At 37.6% G+C, this 24055-nt stretch overlaps 2 protein-coding genes and 1 non-coding gene across 3 annotated transcripts; 1 reads left to right on the top strand and 2 right to left on the bottom strand.

The window, feature by feature from the left end:
• Positions 1-469: 469 nt before the first annotated feature.
• LOC134677403 (uncharacterized) lies at positions 470-17822 on the bottom strand. The gene is made up of 12 exons (XM_063535857.1): positions 17704-17822; positions 15275-15400; positions 11480-11571; positions 10265-10384; positions 8756-8863; positions 7747-7839; positions 7377-7472; positions 6846-6908; positions 4739-4855; positions 2868-3093; positions 1415-1538; positions 470-1023 (listed from the first exon to the last, which is right to left on the bottom strand). Exons 1-12 carry the CDS (start codon positions 17786-17788, stop codon positions 477-479), a joined length of 1797 nt encoding a protein of 598 aa, XP_063391927.1. The 5' UTR covers positions 17789-17822; the 3' UTR covers positions 470-476.
• On the top strand, positions 9589-9660 carry Trnaa-agc (transfer RNA alanine (anticodon AGC)). The gene has a single exon. It is a non-coding gene; the product is annotated as a tRNA-Ala (tRNA).
• Positions 17823-20718: 2896 nt separating the features above from the next.
• On the bottom strand, positions 20719-23943 carry LOC134677596 (interferon-stimulated 20 kDa exonuclease-like 2). Its single transcript, XM_063536068.1, has 3 exons — positions 23422-23943; positions 22535-22663; positions 20719-21117 (listed from the first exon to the last, which is right to left on the bottom strand). Exons 1-3 carry the CDS (start codon positions 23839-23841, stop codon positions 20962-20964), a joined length of 705 nt encoding a protein of 234 aa, XP_063392138.1. The 5' UTR covers positions 23842-23943; the 3' UTR covers positions 20719-20961.
• Positions 23944-24055: the final 112 nt, after the last annotated feature.

The raw sequence follows: 24055 nt of genomic DNA, 5'->3' as shown, positions 1-24055 counted from the left end.
TTCATGTTTAGCGTGTCATGATAACTTCACTTTCCAACACAGTAAGAGTTACATTAAGATAAGTCTGCAACGATTTTTATGGCAAACGCAGTACAATTGTTATTTATACGTCATAATGTCATAGAATTTTAGTGTTTAAAATAACACATTTGAAAAAGTAGTCGATAAAGCAATCAAACATCGACAGATTATTAATATGTTGTAACATGACATCACTATTTTTGATCTTACATAGACAATTTACGCACACACTTGCATTTCATTTTTGGTCACACTTTTGAAGATTGACAGTTGTTCTTTGTCATCTAAATTCTATGGTTCGAATACGGCTGTTATTGAGCTTTCTGTGGGACTTAGTCATAATATGTCATAACGTCCTATAATATTTATTTATTATTTATACAGCTCACAGAGCCGCTATATAGTATTAGTAGGGTTAAGTATATTGAAAATCCATAGGAAAAAAAAATCAACGTTTACTCATCATCATCATAATCAAAAACACTTTCAGCTACATCTTCTACCAGCTCTCTTATCTTCTCCGACCGTTCTCTATACTTCTGCGCCCCCCTATTCACATTATCATATAAAATCTTCATCGTATCCTGCACATCCGTCTCCCCCCCATCTTTCCATACCTTCAAACGTTTCACAATATCCCCCCACTCGGATTTATTAGCCTCAGTAGGGGGCAACGCGTCTTCCATAGCATCTAAGAGAGCGTGAAAAGATACAGTTCGTTTTACCGAATGTTTTTCAATAGATCTAGCCCTGTCGACTATCAGAGGTAAGTGAGATTGGCTTAGAACGCCGAATAGCAGTTCTAAGTTGTTCCTCAATGTTCTGGCGTCAATATTTTCTAGGGATCTGATGGCTTTGTCTAGTCTGTGGCGGGTGGCGTAAGATGATATGAAGGCTGATAGATCTGCGTGTTTTAATATTTCTGTGGCTGCGTCGTTCGCTTGATGGAGTTTATTGTCTGGGAGAGAGAGCAGTGTTGATATGATGTTTTGTAGTTGGTCTCTGAAATGGATATAATTATAGTTGGTTAAACCAAATTTGTCAGTAAATAAGAATATAAAAACGCCTCGTCCTTTTCTTTTGGATGCTAGTACTATACTCTGTATCTTAATATATTTAGGTACTTATTTAAATAAAAGTAAACAAACGTCAAACCGTAATAAAAGTCAATGCAAAAAGCGTGACAACGACGCCAAAGACGGCATTTGAAGTCGGATAATTTTTGGATGAAAATTTGGACACCCTCTGACTGGGAAACAGGGCTATAACCGCGTACACCAAAGTTCGCAAATTGTGGGCATCCTTCTCTGTCTAATTACGCCTTAATTGGTGTAAAAGAGGAAGATGCCCGTTGCGAACTTCTGTGTTCCCGGTAGGCCCTCAGTAACGGTACCTGAATCCGTTAGCACTACGGCAGATCCCAAACATTTTGCACGCATGCTGATGCTCCAGCGATTTCACCGTGTCCACTTCTTTTTGGAGCCGAGACGCGCCGCCCTGCCTCAAGGCACTTGTACCTGTCATATCATTATATTCGTTGTAAGGTGTATTCGGGTAATACCGAATGTCGGATAATTCCGAAAATCAGATGAAAATCACCCTAAATTACATCATAATAAAAGTCTCTTTTCGGAATTATCCGACACTTTTCGACATTCGGAATTACCCGAGTAAACCTTACAAAGAGAATAGAGTGTATAGAGGCGGATTGTGAAAGTAAATTATGTATACTGCAAAACGTAATTCAAGACCAAAAAAAGTAAGAAATGTTGCCACTTTTTTACTAGCGCGGCTTGTATTTATGTACAAATAAATAAATAAAAGTACTTTTTTAAATAGTAGGAGTAAAATTACTAATGAATTAATTATCTTAGCGTGATTATTTATCAAAAGGAATTTACAATTTCAGAAACAAAATAAATTATTGCAATGGCAACATTGTCTCACTTTTTTTGGTCTTGAATTACGTTTTGCAGTATAGGCACTGTAAATTTACTGCCATCTTTCGATAGAAGATTAACACTGTTAGAACGCCATTTGACTTTGATCATTATTCTTTCACTGATATGTATTAACTTGTTAAATATTAATATTAACGCCATCTACTCGAGAGTAGGCTGAAGGTTGTGGCGCCATCGCTCGAAAAGATTGCACGATATCTTTGGCCTAATTATAAATAAAATGTATTATTTACTAATCCGTCAAGTAGATGGAAACTGACATCGGACGGTAAACTAATTTATAGAGATGCCACGAATATTCGGCAACTATTCGGTATTCGGCCACTTTGACGAATATTCGGTATTCGGCCGAATGTTGCCTACTATTCGGCCGAATACCGAATATCTGTTGCACCTACCTAAAAAGTAAAATTTCTCAAAAAGAAAGCAAAACCAAGGTATATTTAATATTTAAAATGTATTCTTGGAAAATGGTTAAATACGAACGCACGTTTTTGAGCATTTTTTGATCCCAAAATATTTTATTTTTAACAGGGGTCTGATTTAATTGACTCTAACTATATTCATTAATTCTGTTCAACATAAAAATATATTTTAGAAAATGTTGTGCTTTGTTGACGAACAGTTTTCATAATAATTGTGACTCAAAATGTATTCGGCCGAGTGGGGGGCCGAATATACGGTATTCGGCCAAATTCACTATTCGGGGCATCTCTATTAATTTATAGTGAATAAAGCCCCCTACAGACTATGCGCGTGAATCGCGGGCGAAGCCGCGAACGCGAGTGTGGAGACGATTTCGCTGTCTGCGAACATCGACGCCACACTCGAGTTCGCGGCTTCGCGCCGCGATTCGCGCACGAGTGTGGAGGGGGCTTAACATACCTTCGCCAAGCATATCAGTGTTCAGAAAATTGGCAATCCTCTCCAATATCAAGTTAGACGTATCTATGGTATGCAGGATCACGTTCTGTGTTCCCTGTTCAGTTCTGATGTCTACATTTCTGGTATTTTTCACGAAATCCTTGAATTTCTGCTTGTAGGTCTCGGCCAACGCGTCGATCTTTGTGCCCGTGTAGGGGTCCGTTTTCTTTTTCATTGATTCGAAAACCTGCGGTCAAATATGGTCGGCCAAGTGCATAGACAAGTATAGTTCGTAACTGAGCCCGAGCTAATCCTATTGTCTATTGTTAAGTAAAACCGCTCGTGCCACGTGCCACCACCACCTGTATAAAAACCTGCGTACTTCGGTTACTGAGTGCCGGCGAGTCGAACGCTACAGAACCAGTCTAAAATGTGTCATCGAGATGCGTAACAAAGGCGCGTTATCGGAGAGCGCACCTACACTGGTTTTATGAGCGTTGGACTAGCCCGCGCTCAGGTGCCAAATAGAATAAGGATGACCCTTTTTCGCAGGTAAGTAGCACGTGCGGTTTTACTTAACAATAGACAATAGGATTAGCCGCCGGGCTCAGTTACGAATCTACGAACTATAAACAACAAAAACAACACAAACAACAAAAGACAACAACAACACAAGACAACAAAACAACAAGTAAAGAATGAGTGGTGACTCCAGACTTCAGTTTTCTTACCAAAATGCCCGTTATAATATGTGACGTTCCACGAAAAAAGGTACCTTATGGCGGCTGGCGCTTACGTCGCATAGCGCCGCAATAATATTGGAGCGGCGTTAATAATAGCGTAAGCACCAACCGCCATAAGGTACATTTACCCGTGGGACGTCACATATTAGTACTAGCAGGAGTGGCTCACTCCGCGATTTCGTCGCTTTGCTACAGGTAGCTAAAAGTACATCCATTCGGCCCCAATTTTGGGGTTTGCCATAAGCCGCGCGTGGCGCTGTCGCCACCTAGCGGCCATATCTGTGCTGATCGTAACAGACGCGTTTTGTTAGAGAGTGAGTCTTCTGGACCTAGTACTATTATTTATTCTGTGGTACTAGGTATAAAAGGTTCACTTTCTGTTTGCCGTCTATTACGACAGATATGACCGCTAGGTGACAGCGCGAGCGCGTCCGTTCCGGTGCGCGGCAACTATAGTTCGCTTTTTTTAGCATTAGAAAGAACTTCATAGAAGGTAAGCGATCTTGCACGTCTTTTAATTGAAAAACGCTTTATAAAAATCAGTAACTATTACTTATGAAAGCAGAAGAATATAAATGATCGTATTAGATTCATAATTGTTACATATTTGCCGTAACTTATTTTTAAAATGGGTATTTCAAGTAAAAGACACATCAAGATTGTTTACCTAATTTCTAATGCTAAAAAAACGAACTATACTGTCTAGACACCAAAATGAGTGTGGAGATAACCAGTTCGTCGGACGATAAATTACATACAAAATACAGATAAAAAAAACACACAAAAAAAAATCTATAACATTTACACCTCTAAATATTATAGATTTTTTTTTGTGTGTGTTTTTTTTATCTGTATTTTGTATGTAATTCGACATTAAGAGACCATATACATCTCTTAGTAATTGTAATACGTTAGATTGAATTGTTAGTTTTATTTTATAAAATTGTTGATGTTATTATTTTTGCTTTTATGTAAATTCAATGTTGACGTGTAAAAGTGCCCTTGTGGCCTATTTGCTGAATAAATGTTGATGTTGATGTTTGATATCAGCCTGTCAGTTCGGAGCTGTCAAATTTTGCGTTTAATTGACAGGCCGATATCGTCAACTGGTAATCAGTGGGCCCCTTAAGCGATAAGCGGTTTACTGACCTTCAAAGCCTGTTCATATACATGCCCCGTAAACTTCCGTATCCTCTCATCGTCCTGGACCTTGTGACGCTTGAACTTGGTTGTGTTCGGGCTGGTGACTGTGGTTGTAAGGTCGACCTAGACTTACATATTAAATATTAACAAAGAGAATTTAGACTACCCTCCTAAGGCCTAAGGTCCTACCTACAGTACGTATCAGAACGAAAAGCAAAGAAAGAGACCCATTAATGTTTAGGTCATATTTGAGCAACTTTTTATTATGGGACCAACCCCGAAAACGCGGAAAAAAAATTGACTCTCATAGGAAATTTCAACATGAGACCAGCAAAATGTATGAAACATCCAATTTTTTCCCATACTAAAATCCTCCATTGGCGGATTTACCCTAAGGCCCAGTAGGCCCCGGCTAGGGTTGCCAACTTTTTTTTGTTGGAATATAGTATTTTCCAGAATTAGGCATCAAAAATATAGTACATTTCAAAAAAATATAGTACTTTTAGATAGAATAGGTACTAAACATGAGTGTAATATAGTCAGACCATAAAAAGTCTGCAGCGATTTTGATAGCCCACGCAGTGCAAGTGTCATTTTAAACGTCAAACTTCTATGAAATCATGATGATATACATAACACTTACACTGCGTGGGCTATCAAATCCGCTGCAGACTTTGTTTGGTGCGACTATATACGTTTAATCGGAAATATAGTATTTTAGCGTACTATATATTTTTCCAAAAGTATATAGTACAGAGAGCCAAAATATAGTACAATACTATACATATAATATAGTACGGTTGGCAACCGGCAGCAAATAGTGACAAAAAATTCGCTGATGATAAGAAATAACTCAAAATGTAGTCAATATGTGACGTCCCACGGGTAAAGATACCTACGTTATGGCGGTTGCCGCTTACGCTATTATTAACGCCACTCCAATATTATTGCGACGTAAACGCCAGCCGCCATAAAGTACCTTTTGCCATGGAACGTCATATGATGGGTGCTGAGAAAGGGGCGACCACGCTTTGCGTAATAGGTAATTGGGTGAATCAACTTTTTCTTGTCACTAGTTGCCATGGGTAAGTAATATAATATATACCAATTATTAATATAACATTCAGAAGATATACGCTCACTTTGTATAAATTTGAATAATATAAGTTTTGCATTGTCTAAAACCCAAATCGTATAATGTCAAAATGGCTAATTTGTTTTTGAATAACATTCAATGTAGATAATTTCATATTGTATAAAACTTGAATTTCATAAAAATTATATAGTCGAACGATCAAAAACTATATCAGTTACCGGATCTAAGAACATAAATGAATAATAAATTCCGGTAAGTTAACCATGAACCAATTTCGTTCTGGCGCTTCGCCGGCCGCTGTCGCGGCACGCTCTCTTCGCTCGCTCGGCTCGCGCACTGTTTGTTCGCAGTTCAACCTAACACTCCTCCTCGCTTCGCTCGTCGTCGTACCTAACGGAGACCTGTTTTAGTAAAGAACAACCAGCAGAAGATACTAATTACTTTGTTACATGTATGATCATATATTTTGGAAGGTATTTCTCTCATGTAATTATTATGTTATAATATATATAAGATATTTCAAATAATCTTTATTTGTAATAATTCCTATAAGTTATGAATGTTATATAAAAAATAATTAGCCAATACAAACTTTATATTATTTATTAATATATACGAAGTAAGTTAGAGAATTTCTACCATATATGTTATAAACATATATTTTTTGTTGGTAGTCCCAACGTGTGTTATATGTTGTGAATGATATTAAAATTAGATTATATCAAATGTTGGTATATATTATACGACGCACCCAGTTGCCATGGTTACGGTCTCCTGGGTCACTCTTCAAATACTAGTTTAGTTTCGTATTTAAATGAACCAAACTTGAATTTTTTGGTAGTTATAAAGCCTTTCCATAATGGGACATAGAACATGGTACAGCAGCTCTTCTAAGAAACTATGCTACTATTGTCTCCTGGCTGATGGGACAGAATAACAACAAGAAATAGTTGATCGACCCAATTAACTCATTTGATAGGAGCAACTGTTTTTAGCCAAACTTAACAAAATATTTACCTCAAGGTCAGTAGGGTCGAACGCTGGGTTGTTGACGTCCTTTACATCATTTTCCTGAAATGGCTGAAGTAAATAAATATACTTGGGCGAATTGTACCTAAGTTAGATTTATCGTTTTGGATAGGTCTTTTAAAACGAATCTTCTTCCTTGGCGTATCCTCATGGCTGAGGGACGTGACGAATGTGGACACTTTTCACCAGCGCTCTCCAAGCCGCTCTGTCTTGGCGAACTTAGCGAAAACGAATAAGGGTCTTTTTTGATTAAGTTAATAATATTTTCGGAAATATCTAATCGCTCCGAAAGAAATAAAATGTGCTGTCTTCATCACTAACTTATAAAAAAAAATCCCCCGCCACGTCTGTCTATTTGTGTGTATGTATGTTCGCGATAAACTTAAAAACTACTGAACAGATTTTGATGCGGTTTTCACCTATCAATAAAGTGATTCTTGAGGAAGGTTTAGGTGTATAATTTGTTAACCCGTGCGATGCGGGGGGGTCGCTAGTTAAGTATATTATTACTTGAAATACCTGGGCTACGGTAATATCTGATGTCTCATTAATTCCGGTTCTTAATGGCTCATTGTTCTTTCCTTCCAATGTCGAATTCTCTAAACGGCCGGACATCTAAAACAAAAATTCAAATTAGCATGCCAAGAGAGTATACACTGATCCCCACACTAGGCTTAGCCTGTAACCAGTTGCGTAGCTAGCATGGGTGGCACCCCAAAATTCAATCAAAATTGTAAAATATATTTAAAAAGAGTAATTGTAATTTTTGTTAAATAGCTCAGGATTTACTTCATCGCTTTCATTTTACGAATTTTTATAGGTGGCACTACTGATACCCAAAGGTTAAAAACGGGACCCTATTACTAAGACTATCTGTCCGTCTGTCTACCTTAGCTGGTATATCCTTAACTTCCGTCGTTAATGAAGTGGTTACATTGTGATCCTCGTTTGATACTCCATTCTCTGCACTGTCTTCGTCAATCTAAAACATATTCGCACATCTTGCAACTTTGCCCACCAGATTGACCAAGTAAAATCATAACGCATAAAAGGGCCAACCGCCATAAGGTACCTTTACTCGCGGAAAAAGGTAACTACAAAAAGACAAAAATAGGCCCAAATAATAAATCAGGATGGTCAAAAAATAAGTACATTTCCGTTGCCAAGGAGGTTTTGAGATTATACTGAGCAACTTTTACTATGGGATCAACCCTGACGAAAAAAAATTTTGGCAGTTTCATACATTTTGGCTGGTCCATTTTCATATGGGAGGGTAAATTTTCGCGATTTCGAGGTTTGTCCCATAGTAAAAGTTGCTCAGTATAATCCTAAAACCTCCCTGGCCACAGGAATGCACTTATTTTATGGCCACCGTGTATTATATTTTATGATAAGGGGTCATCCATTAATTACATCACACGTTTAGGGGGAGGGAGGGGGTCAAGAAAATGTGACATATTGTGACATGGGGGAGGGGGGAGACACAAACTTTGTAACGTCACTTTAACTTCATCAGTAACCGAAAATTTATTTAAATTATTTTATTCGCTGTACATTTAAATAACAAGTTTTTAAAACGAGAATCGTTTCTATTCGTTTAATTTTCTTTCCTAAGCAGTTTTAGGTTATAAAATTACTAATATTTATATCGTCAAAAATATTTTGATAAAATATTAATAATACTTAGGTACTTACTTAATTCGATTTGGCGATTTCGTAGAAAAAATGTGACGTCACAATAGGGGGGAGGGGTTTGCCAAATGTGACCAAGTGTGACAAGGAGGGGGGAGGGGTCAAAAAACCTAGAAATTCGTGTAACGTAATTAATGGATGACCCCTAAGCCTTTTGTACGATAAGTTTTCTTTTGTGCAATAAAGTTTAAATAAATAAATAATACCTGATATTCTGAATAATCTGATGTATCGTTTAGTCCTGCTCTTAATCTTTTGGGTGAACTATTGCTTTCCCCCTCCGTCTTCGACTTTTCTGCACCGCCATGGTTATTCTAAAATACACGAAATAATGAAAAACTTGCAACTTTGCCCATGATAGTGGATTAGCACAAGATGGATGAAATGGCGATAGATCACGGGAACCATTCCTATATTTTTCATATACTTATTTTTCCCTTTTTTTATTGTGGGTCGTACCACATTATTACATGTCCTCAGGTGGTCAAAGGTTGTAGTTAAACCTTAAGCCCCCTCCAGACTATGTGCGTGAATCGCGCCGCGACGTCGCGGAGCGAACATATCGCGAAGTTGACGTATGACTCCACACTCGCACAATTCACGGCGATTTCGCAGTTTGGTTTGCGGCAAGATGGCGGAAAAGCATCAGCTGATCGAGTTTAACTGTTAGTTATCTATGGCATCATACGTGATTTAGCTGTTTTTCCATTTTGTTTTCTTGTGCAACCGTAAAATATAGCTGCTTAATATAATATAATCATAATACTCGTATAATTATCTTGCCACAGAAGAGCCAAAATAGTGTGTAATGTGGAGTCTTGCAAGTTCGCGCTTCGCGTCTCCTTTGACGCGGGCCGAAATACCGACAAAAAACGGAGAACAAGGCGCGAAGGCGTGAACAATCTGCGAAATCGACGCCACACTCGCGTTCTCGGCTTCGCCCGCGATTCACGCGCATAGTCTGGAGGGGGCTTTAGAATGCAGATGTCGCTAGTGACGTTGTCACGGTTGCAATGACTAAATTCGCATTGTGACAGATGATCAGCTGGTGGAATTGGTAACGCATTGGACCAGCAATCCAAGGATGTGGGTTCGAGTCCCACGTTGGCCAGAGTTGATCAACGTTGATTTTTACAAGCTTTTATTTAGTTTCACCTGACCGTTGTCTGTCTGTGTGTAATCAAATCTTGCAAGTTAAATTTGATCCACTTCCCGGTTTCCGATTGAGCTGAAATTTTGCATGCATGTGTAAATTGGATAACAATACAATGTTATGGTACCATCGATCTGATCTGATGATGGAGACAGGAGGTGGCCATAGGAACTCTGTGATGAAACAGCGTAACCTAATTGTGTTAGGGGCTATTCATAAATTACGTCATTTCAAATTAGGGGGGGGGGGTCTGGACATCGGATGACGGTAGCATGAAGTAGGAGGAAATGGGGTCATTTGAAGCATGATTTTTGGATGTTTATAAATCGTCAACGTATCAACGGGTCAAAAATCGATAACGTATTTTATGGACAGCCCCTTAGAGGTTTTTAGAATTGTCTCGATGAGTATTAGTTGTCTGTCGTAAGAAAAGTACAGTCAGCGATAAAAGCTTGTACCAAAAATGAAAATTTTGCCAAAAACTTATTTTTTAATTGTGATTGACATCTGTATTTACAATTTATAAGTTACCTACTATCAAATTCTAAAATGATATCATTACCGAAAACTCTCTATTTTTCTCGTCTAAACTGCCTGTGTCTTCTGTTCTTGTTAAGCCGGTAAAGTTATTTTTCTCCTTTACGATCTCGGACTTCGCTGCACTGCTATTGCCTTCAGGGATCTAAAAACTTAAATTCATGCAACTTTCCCCGTCATACAACTTTGCACAATATAATATGTGACGTCCCACGGGTAAAGGTACCTTACGGCGGTTGGCGCTTACGGTATTATTCACGTCGCTCCAATATTATTGCGGCGCTATGCGACATAAGCGCCAGCCGCCATAAGGTACCGTTACGCGTGGGACGTCACATATGTCATTAAGATTTTAATAAAAAAACTTCCGTGAGACACGGATTTACAAGTCTGTCGCACTTATGTAAGAATTTACTAGTGCGACAGAGAGGCAACATGTCGAACGTGATTCGATGTAGGCCCTCTGTTGAAGTTGGTAGTAGTACCGAAACATTTTAAAAACTTTAGTTATAGTTCGTTTTTTTAGCATTAGAAAGAACTTGCAAGAAGGTAAGCGATCTTGACATGTATTTTAATTGAAAAAAGCTTTTTTAAAATCAGTAACTAGGGGTCATCCATTAATTACGTCACACGTTTAGGGGGAGGGAGGGGGTCAAGAAAATGTGACATATTGTGACATGGGGGAGAGGGGAAACAAACTTTGTGACGTCACTTTAACTTCATCAGTAACCCGAAATGTATTTAAATTATTTAGTTCGCTTTACATTTAAATAACAAGTTTTTAAAACGAAAATAGCTTTTAATCGTTTAATTTTCTTTCCTAAGCAGTTTTGGGTTATAAAATTACTAATATTTATATCGTCAAAAATATTTTGATAAAATATTAATAATACTTAGGTACTTAATTCGATTTGGCGATTTCGTAGAAAAAATGTGACGTCACACTAGGGGGGGGAGGGGTTTGCCACATGTGACCAAGTGTGACAAGGGGGGGAGGGGTCAAAAAACCTAGAAATTGGTGTGACGTAATTAATGGATGACCCCCTATTACTTATGAAAGCAGAAGAATATAAATGATCGTATTAGATTCATAATTGTTACATATTTGCCGTTACTTATTTTTAAAATGTGTTTTTCAATTAAAAGACACATCAAGATTGTTTACCTTATTTCTAATGCTAAATAAAACGAACTATAGGTACCCGTTTTATTATATTTAACGGTAAAAGATTATTTTTACCTTAGAGTCCTTGATTACGGAATTATCCGCCGTCCTTCCTTCAGTTCCTTTTTCACTCATTATATCTCTGTCTTTGTCTGACATCGCACTGACTAAATCATAAATTGATTATTTTAAAAATATGATCTTCTATTCCAAGTTTAAGCATCCTAAAAGTAGGAGTGAGAGGGGGAGTGGATACAATATGTCAATTACGCGCGTGCGATAGAGATAGAAAAAGAGGGTCATTGTACGAAATTCCGCGTTTTAAAGTAAATATCAAAAATTCGAAAATAACTTTGCCATTCGTCCCCAACTTCGCCTATTTACCTATTTTGAAAATTATACTAAAACAAAGCTGAATTTTTAGTACGTATTTTTTTAAACCCAAATTCTCAATGAACTGCAACATTTGGGTTTGTTACTTAACCCTTTACCCCTTATTCATAAACATTTACTAAAGTTGACAAGCCGATAATAATCGTTTGTCCCTTTCCGACATTTTGGTACAATGGATAGGGACAAACGATTACTATCGGCTTGTCAACTTTAATAAACGTTTATGAATAAAGGGGTTAGTCCGTAGCGGCAACATACTTGCCACCATACTTAAAACAAAAACACATCTCTACTGTAAGAATTACGGTTCAAAATCGAATGACTAAAAAGGAATATCAAATTGTTAAACGGTAAATTAGGGCATTTTTTCTAGAGATGCACCGGCCGGATACCGGATAGTAACATTGCTTGATTTCGGAGTAAACAAATTGGATTTAAGAAACAGACACGGTCATAATCGTACTTGTGTATTATTTTAAAACAATTTAATCATTCCACTGACTTGCACGCGCACTCATTTCGAACCTAGAAATGAGTCCGCGTGAACGTTCACTAGGAAACAGGTCAAACCTGCAGAATGCGCACCTGAAAAACCGAAATGTAGGTATAGTTCCGCTGGCCGAATATTCGGCGGCCGGATACCGGATATTCGGCCGATGGTCAGGCCGAATATCCGGTATCCGGCCAAACAACTATCCGTTGCATCTCTAATTTTTTCTTCAGTTAAATGCCGGTTGTTTACACTCGTCGAGTCTTGACAAATACCCAGCGAAATGCTATACATGGAAGTATTCTGTCCGCTCAATTATGACCCAACGCAAACTACCCCGCGATAGGCGGTACTTACAAACTGCTCGATTGGCAATCTCAGTACGACCGAGATGACAGTCAGTGACAAATGGCTAAATTGATTTATAAAAACAACGTTTTATTGTAATTAAAAATATATTCATGTGTCGTGAAGTGGTGCAGAAGTTATTTTAGTTCATACCTAGGACAGTGGAATCACTTTTCACTTGTAGTAAACAGATAACTGCAGTAGAATTTGGAAAAAACATGACGATTTGTTTTCAATACTACCGTGCTAAGCTAAAACGTAACAACTGCATACGACTTTCATAACAACATACGACTTTTTAAATTGCGAGGATAATAGGGATGGTGTTATGCTAAATGAAGTAGACTATTTTATTAACTTGTGTTTGGTTTAGGTATTTTCTATATAATTATAAATGTAGTAATAAATTCCTTCTTACAGATTTGTATTTTTCTTTTTTATTTCATGAGATGGAGCTAAAAAAACTACCTAGTTATTTCAAATTAATAATCAAATTTGGTATTGTCATTTTACATTACTTTCCATTCAGATTCCCACAAGATGCTATTCGCAGAGAACTATGGAAAAAAGCTGTCCAATTAGAGAGACATGAAATTGAGTGGATGTCTGGCAAGATATCTAGAATATGTTCTATTCATGAGATATAACCCGTGAGATAATCATACCCGATCTCCTATATGTAGATACACTTTTCCTATCATGCTTTCACTGAATTAATTTAACAAATACACACATTATCGGAAAATGTTGATCATTTGAATCCACCCTCTACTGTCACATATATGTAGGTTCTCTCTCAAGCCATTTCCGTCAGTAGACAAGAGCGGCAAACATATTAACTCACATTATAGACGGGTCTAACGCGAATTATATTCAATTACCTTGATTTACCGACGTAAAATCAGTTTCGTTTCGTATAATGTGAGTTAATATGTGTTCAAAACGCGAAAGTTTAAAATATTATAAGAGAGGCAAATTTTGAAAAAGTAAGCGCGCGAACGGCTGTGGTCCTATACAAAATTTTAATTTTGCACCTTTTTCTACTGACAAACTTGCTTGACCGGCTATATACATATAAAATATTCTGAACTGAAAGTGGGGATTTATTGTGACTCCGCCTGTTCAAATATTTTTGACCCGATTCGTGTACCCGTGTAAATTTTGCAGACTGTATAGCCAGTCCGATTTCTAAGATCAAGTTCGCCATACATTTACTATGGCGTACTTGATCTTAGAAAAACGGTCAGACTATACCTGAACGTGAATTCGCACTGCCATACAGATTGATAATAAAATATACAAAATACTTATTATAGCGGAATACATTTATACAACAATGATATATTTACTTATGTTGAGTTAGTCTGTCATTTCATAACAACATTTTAACTAGTTATCTTTTAATCTTTATTAAATTATTATACGTGAATTATTTGACTGGTTCTTCAATGTATGGCATAAACCTGTCCCTGTCCAAGTCATATTCTAATCAAATATGGACCGCGAACTCTCAGCGGCCAGTACGTACAGCAAGAAGGTTATTAGCGGATTAATGTCGCTGATTGGTAGTTATTGACATTATATGCATTTCATCTACACTTAGCTATGTACCATTAGTGTAATAAAGATGACTATTATTTCGTTTACCAGCTTTGATTACAGTCTCTGTAAACGCTTCGTCTTATTTGAATGTAGGCGTAATTGTGTATGTGTGCTAATTTGGCCCGAGAATTTGAACGGTAATGTTCCTAAAGGCGGTATCCATGGTTATATATGATCGCAGCAAATACCCGACCCAATCGGAGAAGGGCGAGACGAGACGAGAATGGAGCAGCGTGCACACCTTTTCTGTTCTCTTTGACGGCGCAGCAACTAGTATCATTTCTCTCTCCTCGCTCTTTTAAAATGCCATTTGTCAAAAAAGGACAACCATACTGTTGACAAGGTGAACTTCAAATCAAGTGTTGCCTTTTTTGATGCATCCAGGCTGTGTATGTGTGCGTAAAAACGTGTATGTGTGCTCTTTTAGGGATGTGAAAAGTCGATTTTAATCATGTTATATATCGATAAATGCTACACAGTGGAACGAAATAGCAATTAATTGAAGCTTCAATATCTTTGTTAAACATATACATAATTGAAATGCTAATGAATAATAAATATATTAGAATATAATAAAATATTTCAATTATTGCGGAACACATATCTTAGTAGGTGTTTATGTATTTTAATTAAATATCTGAACTTTCCCTTGGTTCCCTGCTGGGGCGTGACGATACAATTGTGATCTGATAACCACAATAAAGAATAAAAGCGTTTTTGTTCATTTTAGATATCGTCAAACCTTTGAAGTAAAATTAAAATTGTAAGAAATGTCGATAGTTTATCGATATGACTTTATCGACATGGCTACAGCAAGGTGGTGTTAAATTGTTAATCGTACACTAAACAAAAGTGGCAACAGTGACAGCTCGCTGAGACACCGTCTCTATATATTATAAGTCTATGCAAATACCCGACCCAATCGGAGAAGGGCGAGACGAGACGAGAATGGAGCAGCGTGTACACACTCGCTCCAGTCGTTCCTGTGTCGGGGTCTCTCGACGAGTGTGTGTGTACAGCCGGCATGAACTGCTCACCATTTTGAACTTCATTCATACCACCGAGGATACTGATGTCGAGTTTGCTTGACACAGTTTTATGCTCATCCGATCCAGACAGCTCTATCGATCCGTCAAATTTCAATTTCAAGTGTTGGTCATCTGCTGAAGGTGAGTAGCATGGAGACGTATTATTCCATCAAATAAGGCCAAATGATTTGTAATATACAGATCCTTATGAAAGACGACACACCGCCTGCGTGACGTGTGCGTGCAAGACTACGCGCAGCCGGTATGCTCCAGCCGCGGCATTAATTTGCAAGAGCTTTAGATTAAGTTAATATCCCATCAAAAACATAAATGTAAAAAAGGAGAGCCAAGTTCAATACAAAAATTATGCTTGGCTGTGGGGTTCGCCGCAAAAAGAATGGAGATTTAAATGAGTGCCAAGTTCTATGCAAAATCCAAATATGTATTTATAGGAACAAAATAACATTATAAACAAGTATTAAACTCTATTTCTTTGCTTTATTGGATACCTATAACAATTGCTGTTATTTAAAAAAAATGTGAGATCTTAAAGTAGGTTAGATTTGACTTGGCCAGTTTTCATTACATCAATCATTTTATAAAGTTATTCAACATATATATTTTGTAATTCTGATAAAAACTGGCCAAGCCAAATCTAACCTACTTTAAGATCTCACATTTTTTTTAAATAACAGCAATTGTTATAGGTATCCAATAAAGCAAAGAAATAGAGTTTAATACTTGTTTATAATGTTATTTTGTTCCTATAAATACATATTTGGATTTTGCATAGAACTTGGCACTCATTTAAATCTCCATTCTTTTTGCGGCGAACCCCACAGCCAAGCATAATTTTTGTATTGAACTTGGCTCTCCTTTTTTACATTTATGTTTTTGATGGGATATCAATACTTTTTGTAAAGAAAACTAGGCAGGTATTGAGATTTAATGTTTTTTCTTGTGTTTCCGCTGCATGTTTTTTACTTCTGTTCTTTGTATTAATTATGTGGTGCCACGCGCCGCCAACGACACACCGTGGGCCGGTTGTTTAGCGCGTATTACAGGTTTTTTGTATGGGGACCCCCCCTATTTTTTAACTTTTTTTATTTTTAGATTTTTTCCTACGCTTACACTCAATTACCGAGCTGGATTCCAAATTTCATCCTTCTAGGTCATCTGGAAGTAGGTTAGGTTTAGGTACTATATGTCAGTCACAATAAAAAAGAAATTTGTATGGGAACCCCCCCTATTTATTAACTTTTTTTTGTTTTTAGATTTTTTCCTACGCTTACACACAATAACCGAGCTGGATTCCAAATTTCATCCTTCTAGGTCATCTGGAAGTAGGTTAGGTTTAGGTACTTATATGTCAGTCACAATAAAAAATGGTTTTTTTTGTATGGGGACCCCCCCTATTTTATAACTTTTTTTAATTTTTAGATTTTTTCCTACGCTTTCACACAATAACTGAGCTGGATTCCAAATTTCATCCTTCTAGGTCATCTGGAAGTAGGTTAGGTTTAGGTACTTATATGTCAGTCACAATAAAAAATGGTTTTTTTGTATGGGGACCCCCCCTATTTTATAACTTTTTTTAATTTTTAGATTTTTTCCTACGCTTTCACACAATAACTGAGCTGGATTCCAAATTTCATCCTTCTAGGTCATCTGGAAGTAGGTTAGGTTTAGGTACTATAGGTATGTCAGTCAGTCTTAAAATTTACGACTTTTTGACCTTCATATCTTTATAACCGTTTGAGCTAGCTTCATGAAATTTGGGCTTCTAGATGTCCTTATGGATATAATTAAACACACGTAGTTTTATGTGTTTACGTTAAAGATGTTTTGAGTTATAGAAGGTTCAAAGGGGGCACCAAGTGGTTCGTGTAATATTACACTTGGCGCTGGCTAGCCAGTTCCTTTGCTTGAACTTGGCTTGACACGCTGCCGCGTGTCTAGATTTGACGTTTATATTATTTTTATCTTTGCTCTACAGTCCGTTTTTTTTAGCATTAGAAAGAACTTCGCAGAAGTAAGCTTGTGGTTCCAAATTCGGCACTCTTAGCGGTAATAATTGGAATTAAATTATATGTATTGACCATGCTACATTAGATAATTCAATAATTATTAACAATTAAAGAACCTGATGATAAAAACTGCACGCTTGCTTCTGTGGAGTTCTTTCTAATGCTAAAAAAAAACGAACTATATGTTTGTATTTGTTTAGTTAGTTGAACCTCATTTCGCTATCTCAATTGAACTTACATTTAACCATCATTTAATTATTCTTACTTTATTTTCAATTTTTTTTATTTTGATATGCTTTTCTTTTTGCTATAATATTATAGTATATACTCATTAGTTTTGACATAATCAGTGCTGTTTCTTCTTTATCTTCTTTATATTAATAAAATAATGTATTTAAATACACTGCATACCTGAACGAATTATAGTGTAATTTAATTCGCTTCTTGTTAAAAATAAACATAAGGAAAATATGTAAGCGAGAACCAATCCATACATTGTGGCTTATCAGTGCTATATATTTAAGTTAGTACCTTTAGGTTTTGCCCGCGACTACGCATGTATGTGAACATCGAAAAATTTTAATCTCAGCGTTTTTCCAGTTCCATCTAGTTAGTTGCAGCACAGAATAAATAATAGTACTAGGTACAGAAGACTCGCTCTCTAACAAAACGCGTCTGTCACGATCAGCACAGATATGGCCGCTAGTTGGCGACAGCGCAACGCGCGGCTTATGGCAAACCCCAAAATTGGTGTGGAACGTATGTATTTTTAGCTACCTGTAGCAAAGCGACGAAATTGCGGAGTGAGCCACGCCTGGTTCTAGTTGCAGGCCGCGTAGCCAAGATGCCGATCGCTTACGCTCCGTAGCGATCGAAACGCAACTGTCACTGTCGCACCAATATGGAAGACTGATAGAGAGACATAATGCTTTTCGTTGTCGAAGCGATAGCGATTGTAACCTTGGCTAGGCGGGCAGTTGTAGTCTGGTCTGATCAATCTGATAATCTTAAGTCAATTTGGATACCTAATTCCAAGGATGGTGTAGGAACGGCGCGGCGTTTTATATCAGGGGTGTAAGCTTTGCAAGAACGACTTTTTAAAAACGTATGCTTATTGCTTGCCTACACAATTTCAGTAACTTTAAGTACCTACAGTATAATTTCTTCGGCAATTACAAATCTTAGGGGTCTACCGCGAACACCTAAGTTCTCGGGCATCTTTCTCTGTCGCCCTAATTACGCCTTAATTAAAATAAAAGAGAAAGATGCCTGCAGTTTCGGTGTTCGCGATAGCGGTAGACCCTCTGCTATGGTTAAAATATCTCAACTGGCGCTCAATAGATGGCGCTGAATATTGAAGTATAAAGGCCTGTGCACACTGGCTGCATGTGCGTGACGTGCACGTGTGCGTGCAGCGTTGTAGAATACAGATCTTTATGAGATACGACCCACCGCTTGCCGCAAGCCGGTGTGCACAGGCCTTAATTAAGCCATTACCTATATGGCTCTAAAAAAAACAGTATACAAACTTTCAGACGCTTGCCACCGTTTTATATTATAACAAATTTTATTGTTTATATTTTATCGATATCCGTAATTTCTTCAATGTAAAGCTATGCTATTCAACACCCTTCACGAAATAAAGCACTTAAAACTATTGCAAAAACGTAAAACGCTTTGTCAGTAGAAAAGACGGTAACATAACGGGACTGACGAAATCAGTCGATTTGTTCAGGAAAATAATTGGTCAATCTCATCTAGCGTCCACACGTACACAAATTAAATCACCAATTTGCATTCTACTATGAAAATTGGCATTTTTGTGTCCGCACCTGCTGATGTGATCGGGGAATCAAATTGGTATTTGCGTCCGCACGGCCCTGTTCGATCGGAGAATTTCATCAGATCGGCGAAAAATCGTCTCGTCTGGATAAAACTTTAAAAATAATACGATAGAGCAGAAGTCACCAAATAGCGGACCGCGGTCCGCATCCGGACCGCCGACCTATTTTATTTATTTACTTATTTAAATAACTCAAGGGTACACGGACCACGATGGTCTTATTATTTTAAGAACCGGAACCCGGAAAAAACTAGTTGGTGACCCCTGCGGTAGAGGATGGAGGGTTTGACTTTTCAAACAAATTTTAAATTTCGCGCCTTTTTCTACTAACTGACAAACTTGGCTTACGTTACGTGTTTTGATAGTTTGAAAAAAGAAGATGATTTGTTTCACTTAGGCCCACTTGCACCATCCCGTTAACCCAGGGTTAAGTGGTTAAACCGTTAACTTAGTGTCAAATTGTACTGGTAACCATGGTAACTTCAGGTTTAACTCGTTAACCTCGGGTTAGTAGAATGGTGCAAGTGGGCCTTAGGGTGGTATTCCAATGTCATTGCGTCAAACTCTCTCATTAAGTAAAATGTGAGATGCAATACACATTGGACCATAGTCTAATAAAACATGGTCTTCTCTTCCCAGAGTGACACAAGACTACGTCACAATAACATTGCCGCTTTATATAGCGCTATTGCATATTATTATATAGCGCTGTCGCATGATGACGTAGGCTTGTGTCAGTCACAGTCACGTGGTCGGAAGAGAGTACCAGGCGGAGTACATTATTATATATAGTATGAATAAGTAGGTAATAAGAAAAACATTCATTTATTGTATGATACAAATGATACAATCAATATTATAATAAACTGTGACTTGTGAGACATACTAACATTGAATAATTTTACGGTTTAATTTTAAGGCGAATCTAAACCGTAAAATTATTCAATAATAAATATTGTCTGGGTGGTAATAATAAAATGAGTTCAGATAACTTAACTTTATATACTTTTTAAGAGTACGTAATAACATACTGATAGCTTATAACTAACACATACTTAAAACATATATTGGTGTACAAAAAGCAATCCAATTCATCCAATTGAGATTTTTGTATACAAATGAGCATTTCAAATGAGCTTAAATTCAAGTAGGTACATTAAAATTAAAATTATGCTATGTTTTAAACTAAGATCTAGTTCCGAAAAAAGGTAGTACAATATTGAAAGCAATGAGTGTAAATCCTCTTTCTCTTTCTGCATACATTTATCGCTTGCCTAAGCGCGAATAAAGGCAATTTGTACAAGTTAAGCATAACCTATAGAGATGCAACGGATAGTTGTTTGGCCGGATGTCAGGCCGATGGTCAGGCCGAATATCCGGTATCCGGCCGCCGAATATTCGGCCAGCGGAACTATACCTACATTTCGGTTCTTCAGGTGCGCATTGTGCAGGTTTTGACCTGTTTCGTTGTTGACGTTCGCGCGGACTCATTTCTGGCCTTTCTGGGTTCGAAATGAGTGCGCGTGCAAGTCAGTGGAATTGTTAAATTGTTTTAAAATAATAAACAAGTACAGTAATGACCGTGTCTGTTTCTGAGATCTAATTTGTTTACTCCGAAATCAAGCCATGTTACTATCCGGTATCCGGCCGGATATTACGTCACTATCCGGTATCCGGCCGGATATTAGCCGGATAGTAACCGAATATCCGGTGCATCTCTAATAACCAACCTTTCATTGCTATAGTCTTGTTTTAACTTGTTGCTTTAAAAAAAATCGCTGCAGGCCGTGGTCAGAGCTGTTTTGCTTCGTTTTCTCGAAGTAGCATTAATAAAACGCCATTTCTTTCTCCCATTCCTGTTCAACGAGCAGGTAAAGATCCATGACTGCGCGCGCGTCCTCTAACGAGCAATGGTCACCGACTTGTATGTCCCTGTTCAGGTATTTCTTCGATAAATACTTTAAACTAGGTTTAGTTGTAGGCTGAAACAAAATATTTGTCTGTTAACTTCAAAAAAAAATAATTTAAACAAAAAATATAACAGATTTAGCCCTCATTCACACGGGCGCTTTAACAACACGCTTTAAAAAAGCGATTGAATCTGTCCGCACTCTAAATTCCATTTAACGACCGAAGCTTAAAATCGAAAAGCGCCACCGCCGTCGTGTGAATAAATCGTCGGGTGACAAGCAAAAGTCACTAACTAACACCATTGAAATTATTGGAAAATAAACCGTATTACTAGTGTAATAAAGTGCATTGTTACTTTAATTTTTTGTTAGTGACTTGTGCTTGTCACCGGACGAAATATACATGTATCTATTTGTGTCATTCCAACGCTTTTTTAACGGGCGTTGTAAAAGCGCCCGTGTGGATGAGGGCTTACGAGTTAAATTAAAAGTGGAAACAGTGGATGGTGTCTTGGATGAGACTTGAACTCACAACCACTAGATCACTACCCCAGAGCGGCTATCGCGAAAAACGAAATTCGCAAATTGCGGGGATCTTTCTCTTTTACTCCAATGAAGGCGTAATTAGAGTGACAGAGAAAAATCCCAGCAATTTGCGAATTTCGATTTTCGCGGTTATAACCCCGTGCTCTGCCATCCGAGCTTCCAAGGCCACACCCAACACAGCAAATACTTCCACCATATGGGCCTTCTAGAGGCACTGGTGAATTTTATATGACTTGGTTATTCCAGTTCCTTTAAGAATTGTAACAATGTCAGGTAGATGTTGCTAGGGTGCCATACACTTTTAATTTATTATACAAATTTAATTTAGTTTTAGAGTTAAGTAATTGGGTGCCGTGACCTCCCAAGGTAGTGAGGGGTTGAAAAGTTGTGCATGATATATCAATTTTGGCAATTTTTCAACGCTACTGTTGGAGCATTCCACGGGCTGTCCCGTACAAACGCATTTTATTTCCTGTGTTGCGACTTTTTTCTCGGCATTTAAAGCAGGCGATTATTTTTCTGTACATATTTTTGACCATTTGTCATAATAAAGGAATCTCTTATACCTTTAAATCTTCAGAAACTTCGCGTTTGTACGGGACAACGATAGACAATTTCATGGAATGCTCCTGTTATGAAAACAAGCTGCAGTGTAGTATAGTGTATTACGCGGGAAATCATATTAAGGGGGTTCTACTGAATACATGCAAAACCTTTTCTGGTTGGGTGCGTCGAAGGGAGAAGAAGTAGATGCAGGGCTCCAACTCGGTGGTCTGATGCCATACGCGACGCTACGGGCGTCAACATCCAGGGGGCAATACAGCTGGCCCAAGACAGGGGGGTTTGGAAAGCGGTGGTGAAGAACTGCACTCCTGATGGTCACTACCCTCAGCCTTGAGGCACCGACAAAGAAGAAGACTGAATACATAAATATGTAACTTACATATCTAAAAGACTTGTACAAAGATGTATCCCTAGTGTCTTCAGAAGGATGGGTCATTTCCAAGGCTTTCAGGTCAAATTGCAAATCATGGCCAACCAAAATTTTATCTTGAAGAATCCTTGCCACGTCCTGAAAGAAAGTAATAGTAATACACTTTTAAATAAACAAATAAATATTATAGGACAATTTTGCCCAGATCATTTACATGTCAGTATAAAGCTCAATAAGGCTTGTGTTGTGGGTACTAGATGAGAATATACATATGTATCACTAACTAACACCATCGAAATTATTGGACAATAAACCGTGTTACAAGTGTAATAAAGTGCATTGTTACTTTAATTTTTTGATGGTACTTAGTGACTTTTGCTTGTCACCCGACGATATTATATGCACATATAATAATTACATAAGCTATATAACCTAGTTCATTTTAGATCCCATCAACTCTCAATACTTAGTCCTTACACCCTGGCGGGTGCTGCCTCTGGTGCGTCCCATGACATGGGCAAGGGCAGCATCCGCTCGGTATACCCCTTACATTTCATTAAAGTGTCAAAAGGGCCTGTTTTGGCTTCTGACCCGCGCACTCCTCCCAAAGGTCCCGAACATACAAAAAATACATATATAATATGTTACAAATACTTAAAATTTTGTACCAGATTTAGCTGAAATTTGGTGTAGGTAGCGTATCAATTTTCATCCAAGTTGTTATACCTATGCTATATTTTGTAATGATAATAGTGCATAACACCTTACTGTATTATGACTACAATGAAATAAAGAATAAATTATCCAATCAAACATCACTGCCATTTAACTTTTTTTTCTCTTCTTATCTGTTATATTTGGATATAAATTGTTTTGTTTAGGAAAGAAATACTAACCTGCCTGACTTCATGAAATGTCTTATAAGCATCAGTGAGATCTTCTTTACATATACCACTCCATGGCATTCTATAGTCTGTTACCGCCCTAAATGGTATAACATACTCATCATAAATAACTCTATGTCTATCGACAATGGATACTCTTGCGAGTATATTCACAGAGCCGCGAGGGCCCCCGCCGACACTTTCTGTATCAATCGCTACTACTTGTTTGGCCCCCCTTATGTAATTTTGCCTGTCTCTCAAAGAATACGATTCATTGATATATGGTTGTGTAGGAACAACATATTCTTGTGGACCACTGAACAAGCTGGAACATATACTTGACACACATTTAATGAATAACCAAATCACGATTACTGCTACACTAGTAACTATGATAGGAGCGATATGTTTCTCGAATTCCTGATTCGCCATTTTAATTGCGTTTCACTGTCGAGTTGCACAAATTTAAACTTAAAATTTCGATTTTACTAAGGTTACAATCTTTTCAGTCAAGTCCACGTTTTGACAGCAATGAGGCCAATGAGCGACCGAAAAAACTTTTTAAATTTCAGTTTGACCACAAATAACTTTTGCAGGCCAATATTGCCATGTTAGTAGGGGATTCACCCGTTTTTCTAATGATTTC

The sequence above is a fragment of the Cydia fagiglandana genome, chromosome 26 (genome assembly GCF_963556715.1).
Source record: "Cydia fagiglandana chromosome 26, ilCydFagi1.1, whole genome shotgun sequence".
In the NCBI taxonomy this organism is placed as follows: domain Eukaryota; kingdom Metazoa; phylum Arthropoda; class Insecta; order Lepidoptera; family Tortricidae; genus Cydia; species Cydia fagiglandana.
The sequence above is the reverse complement of the archived record's forward strand: the minus strand, read 5'-3'. Positions and strand labels throughout refer to the sequence as shown.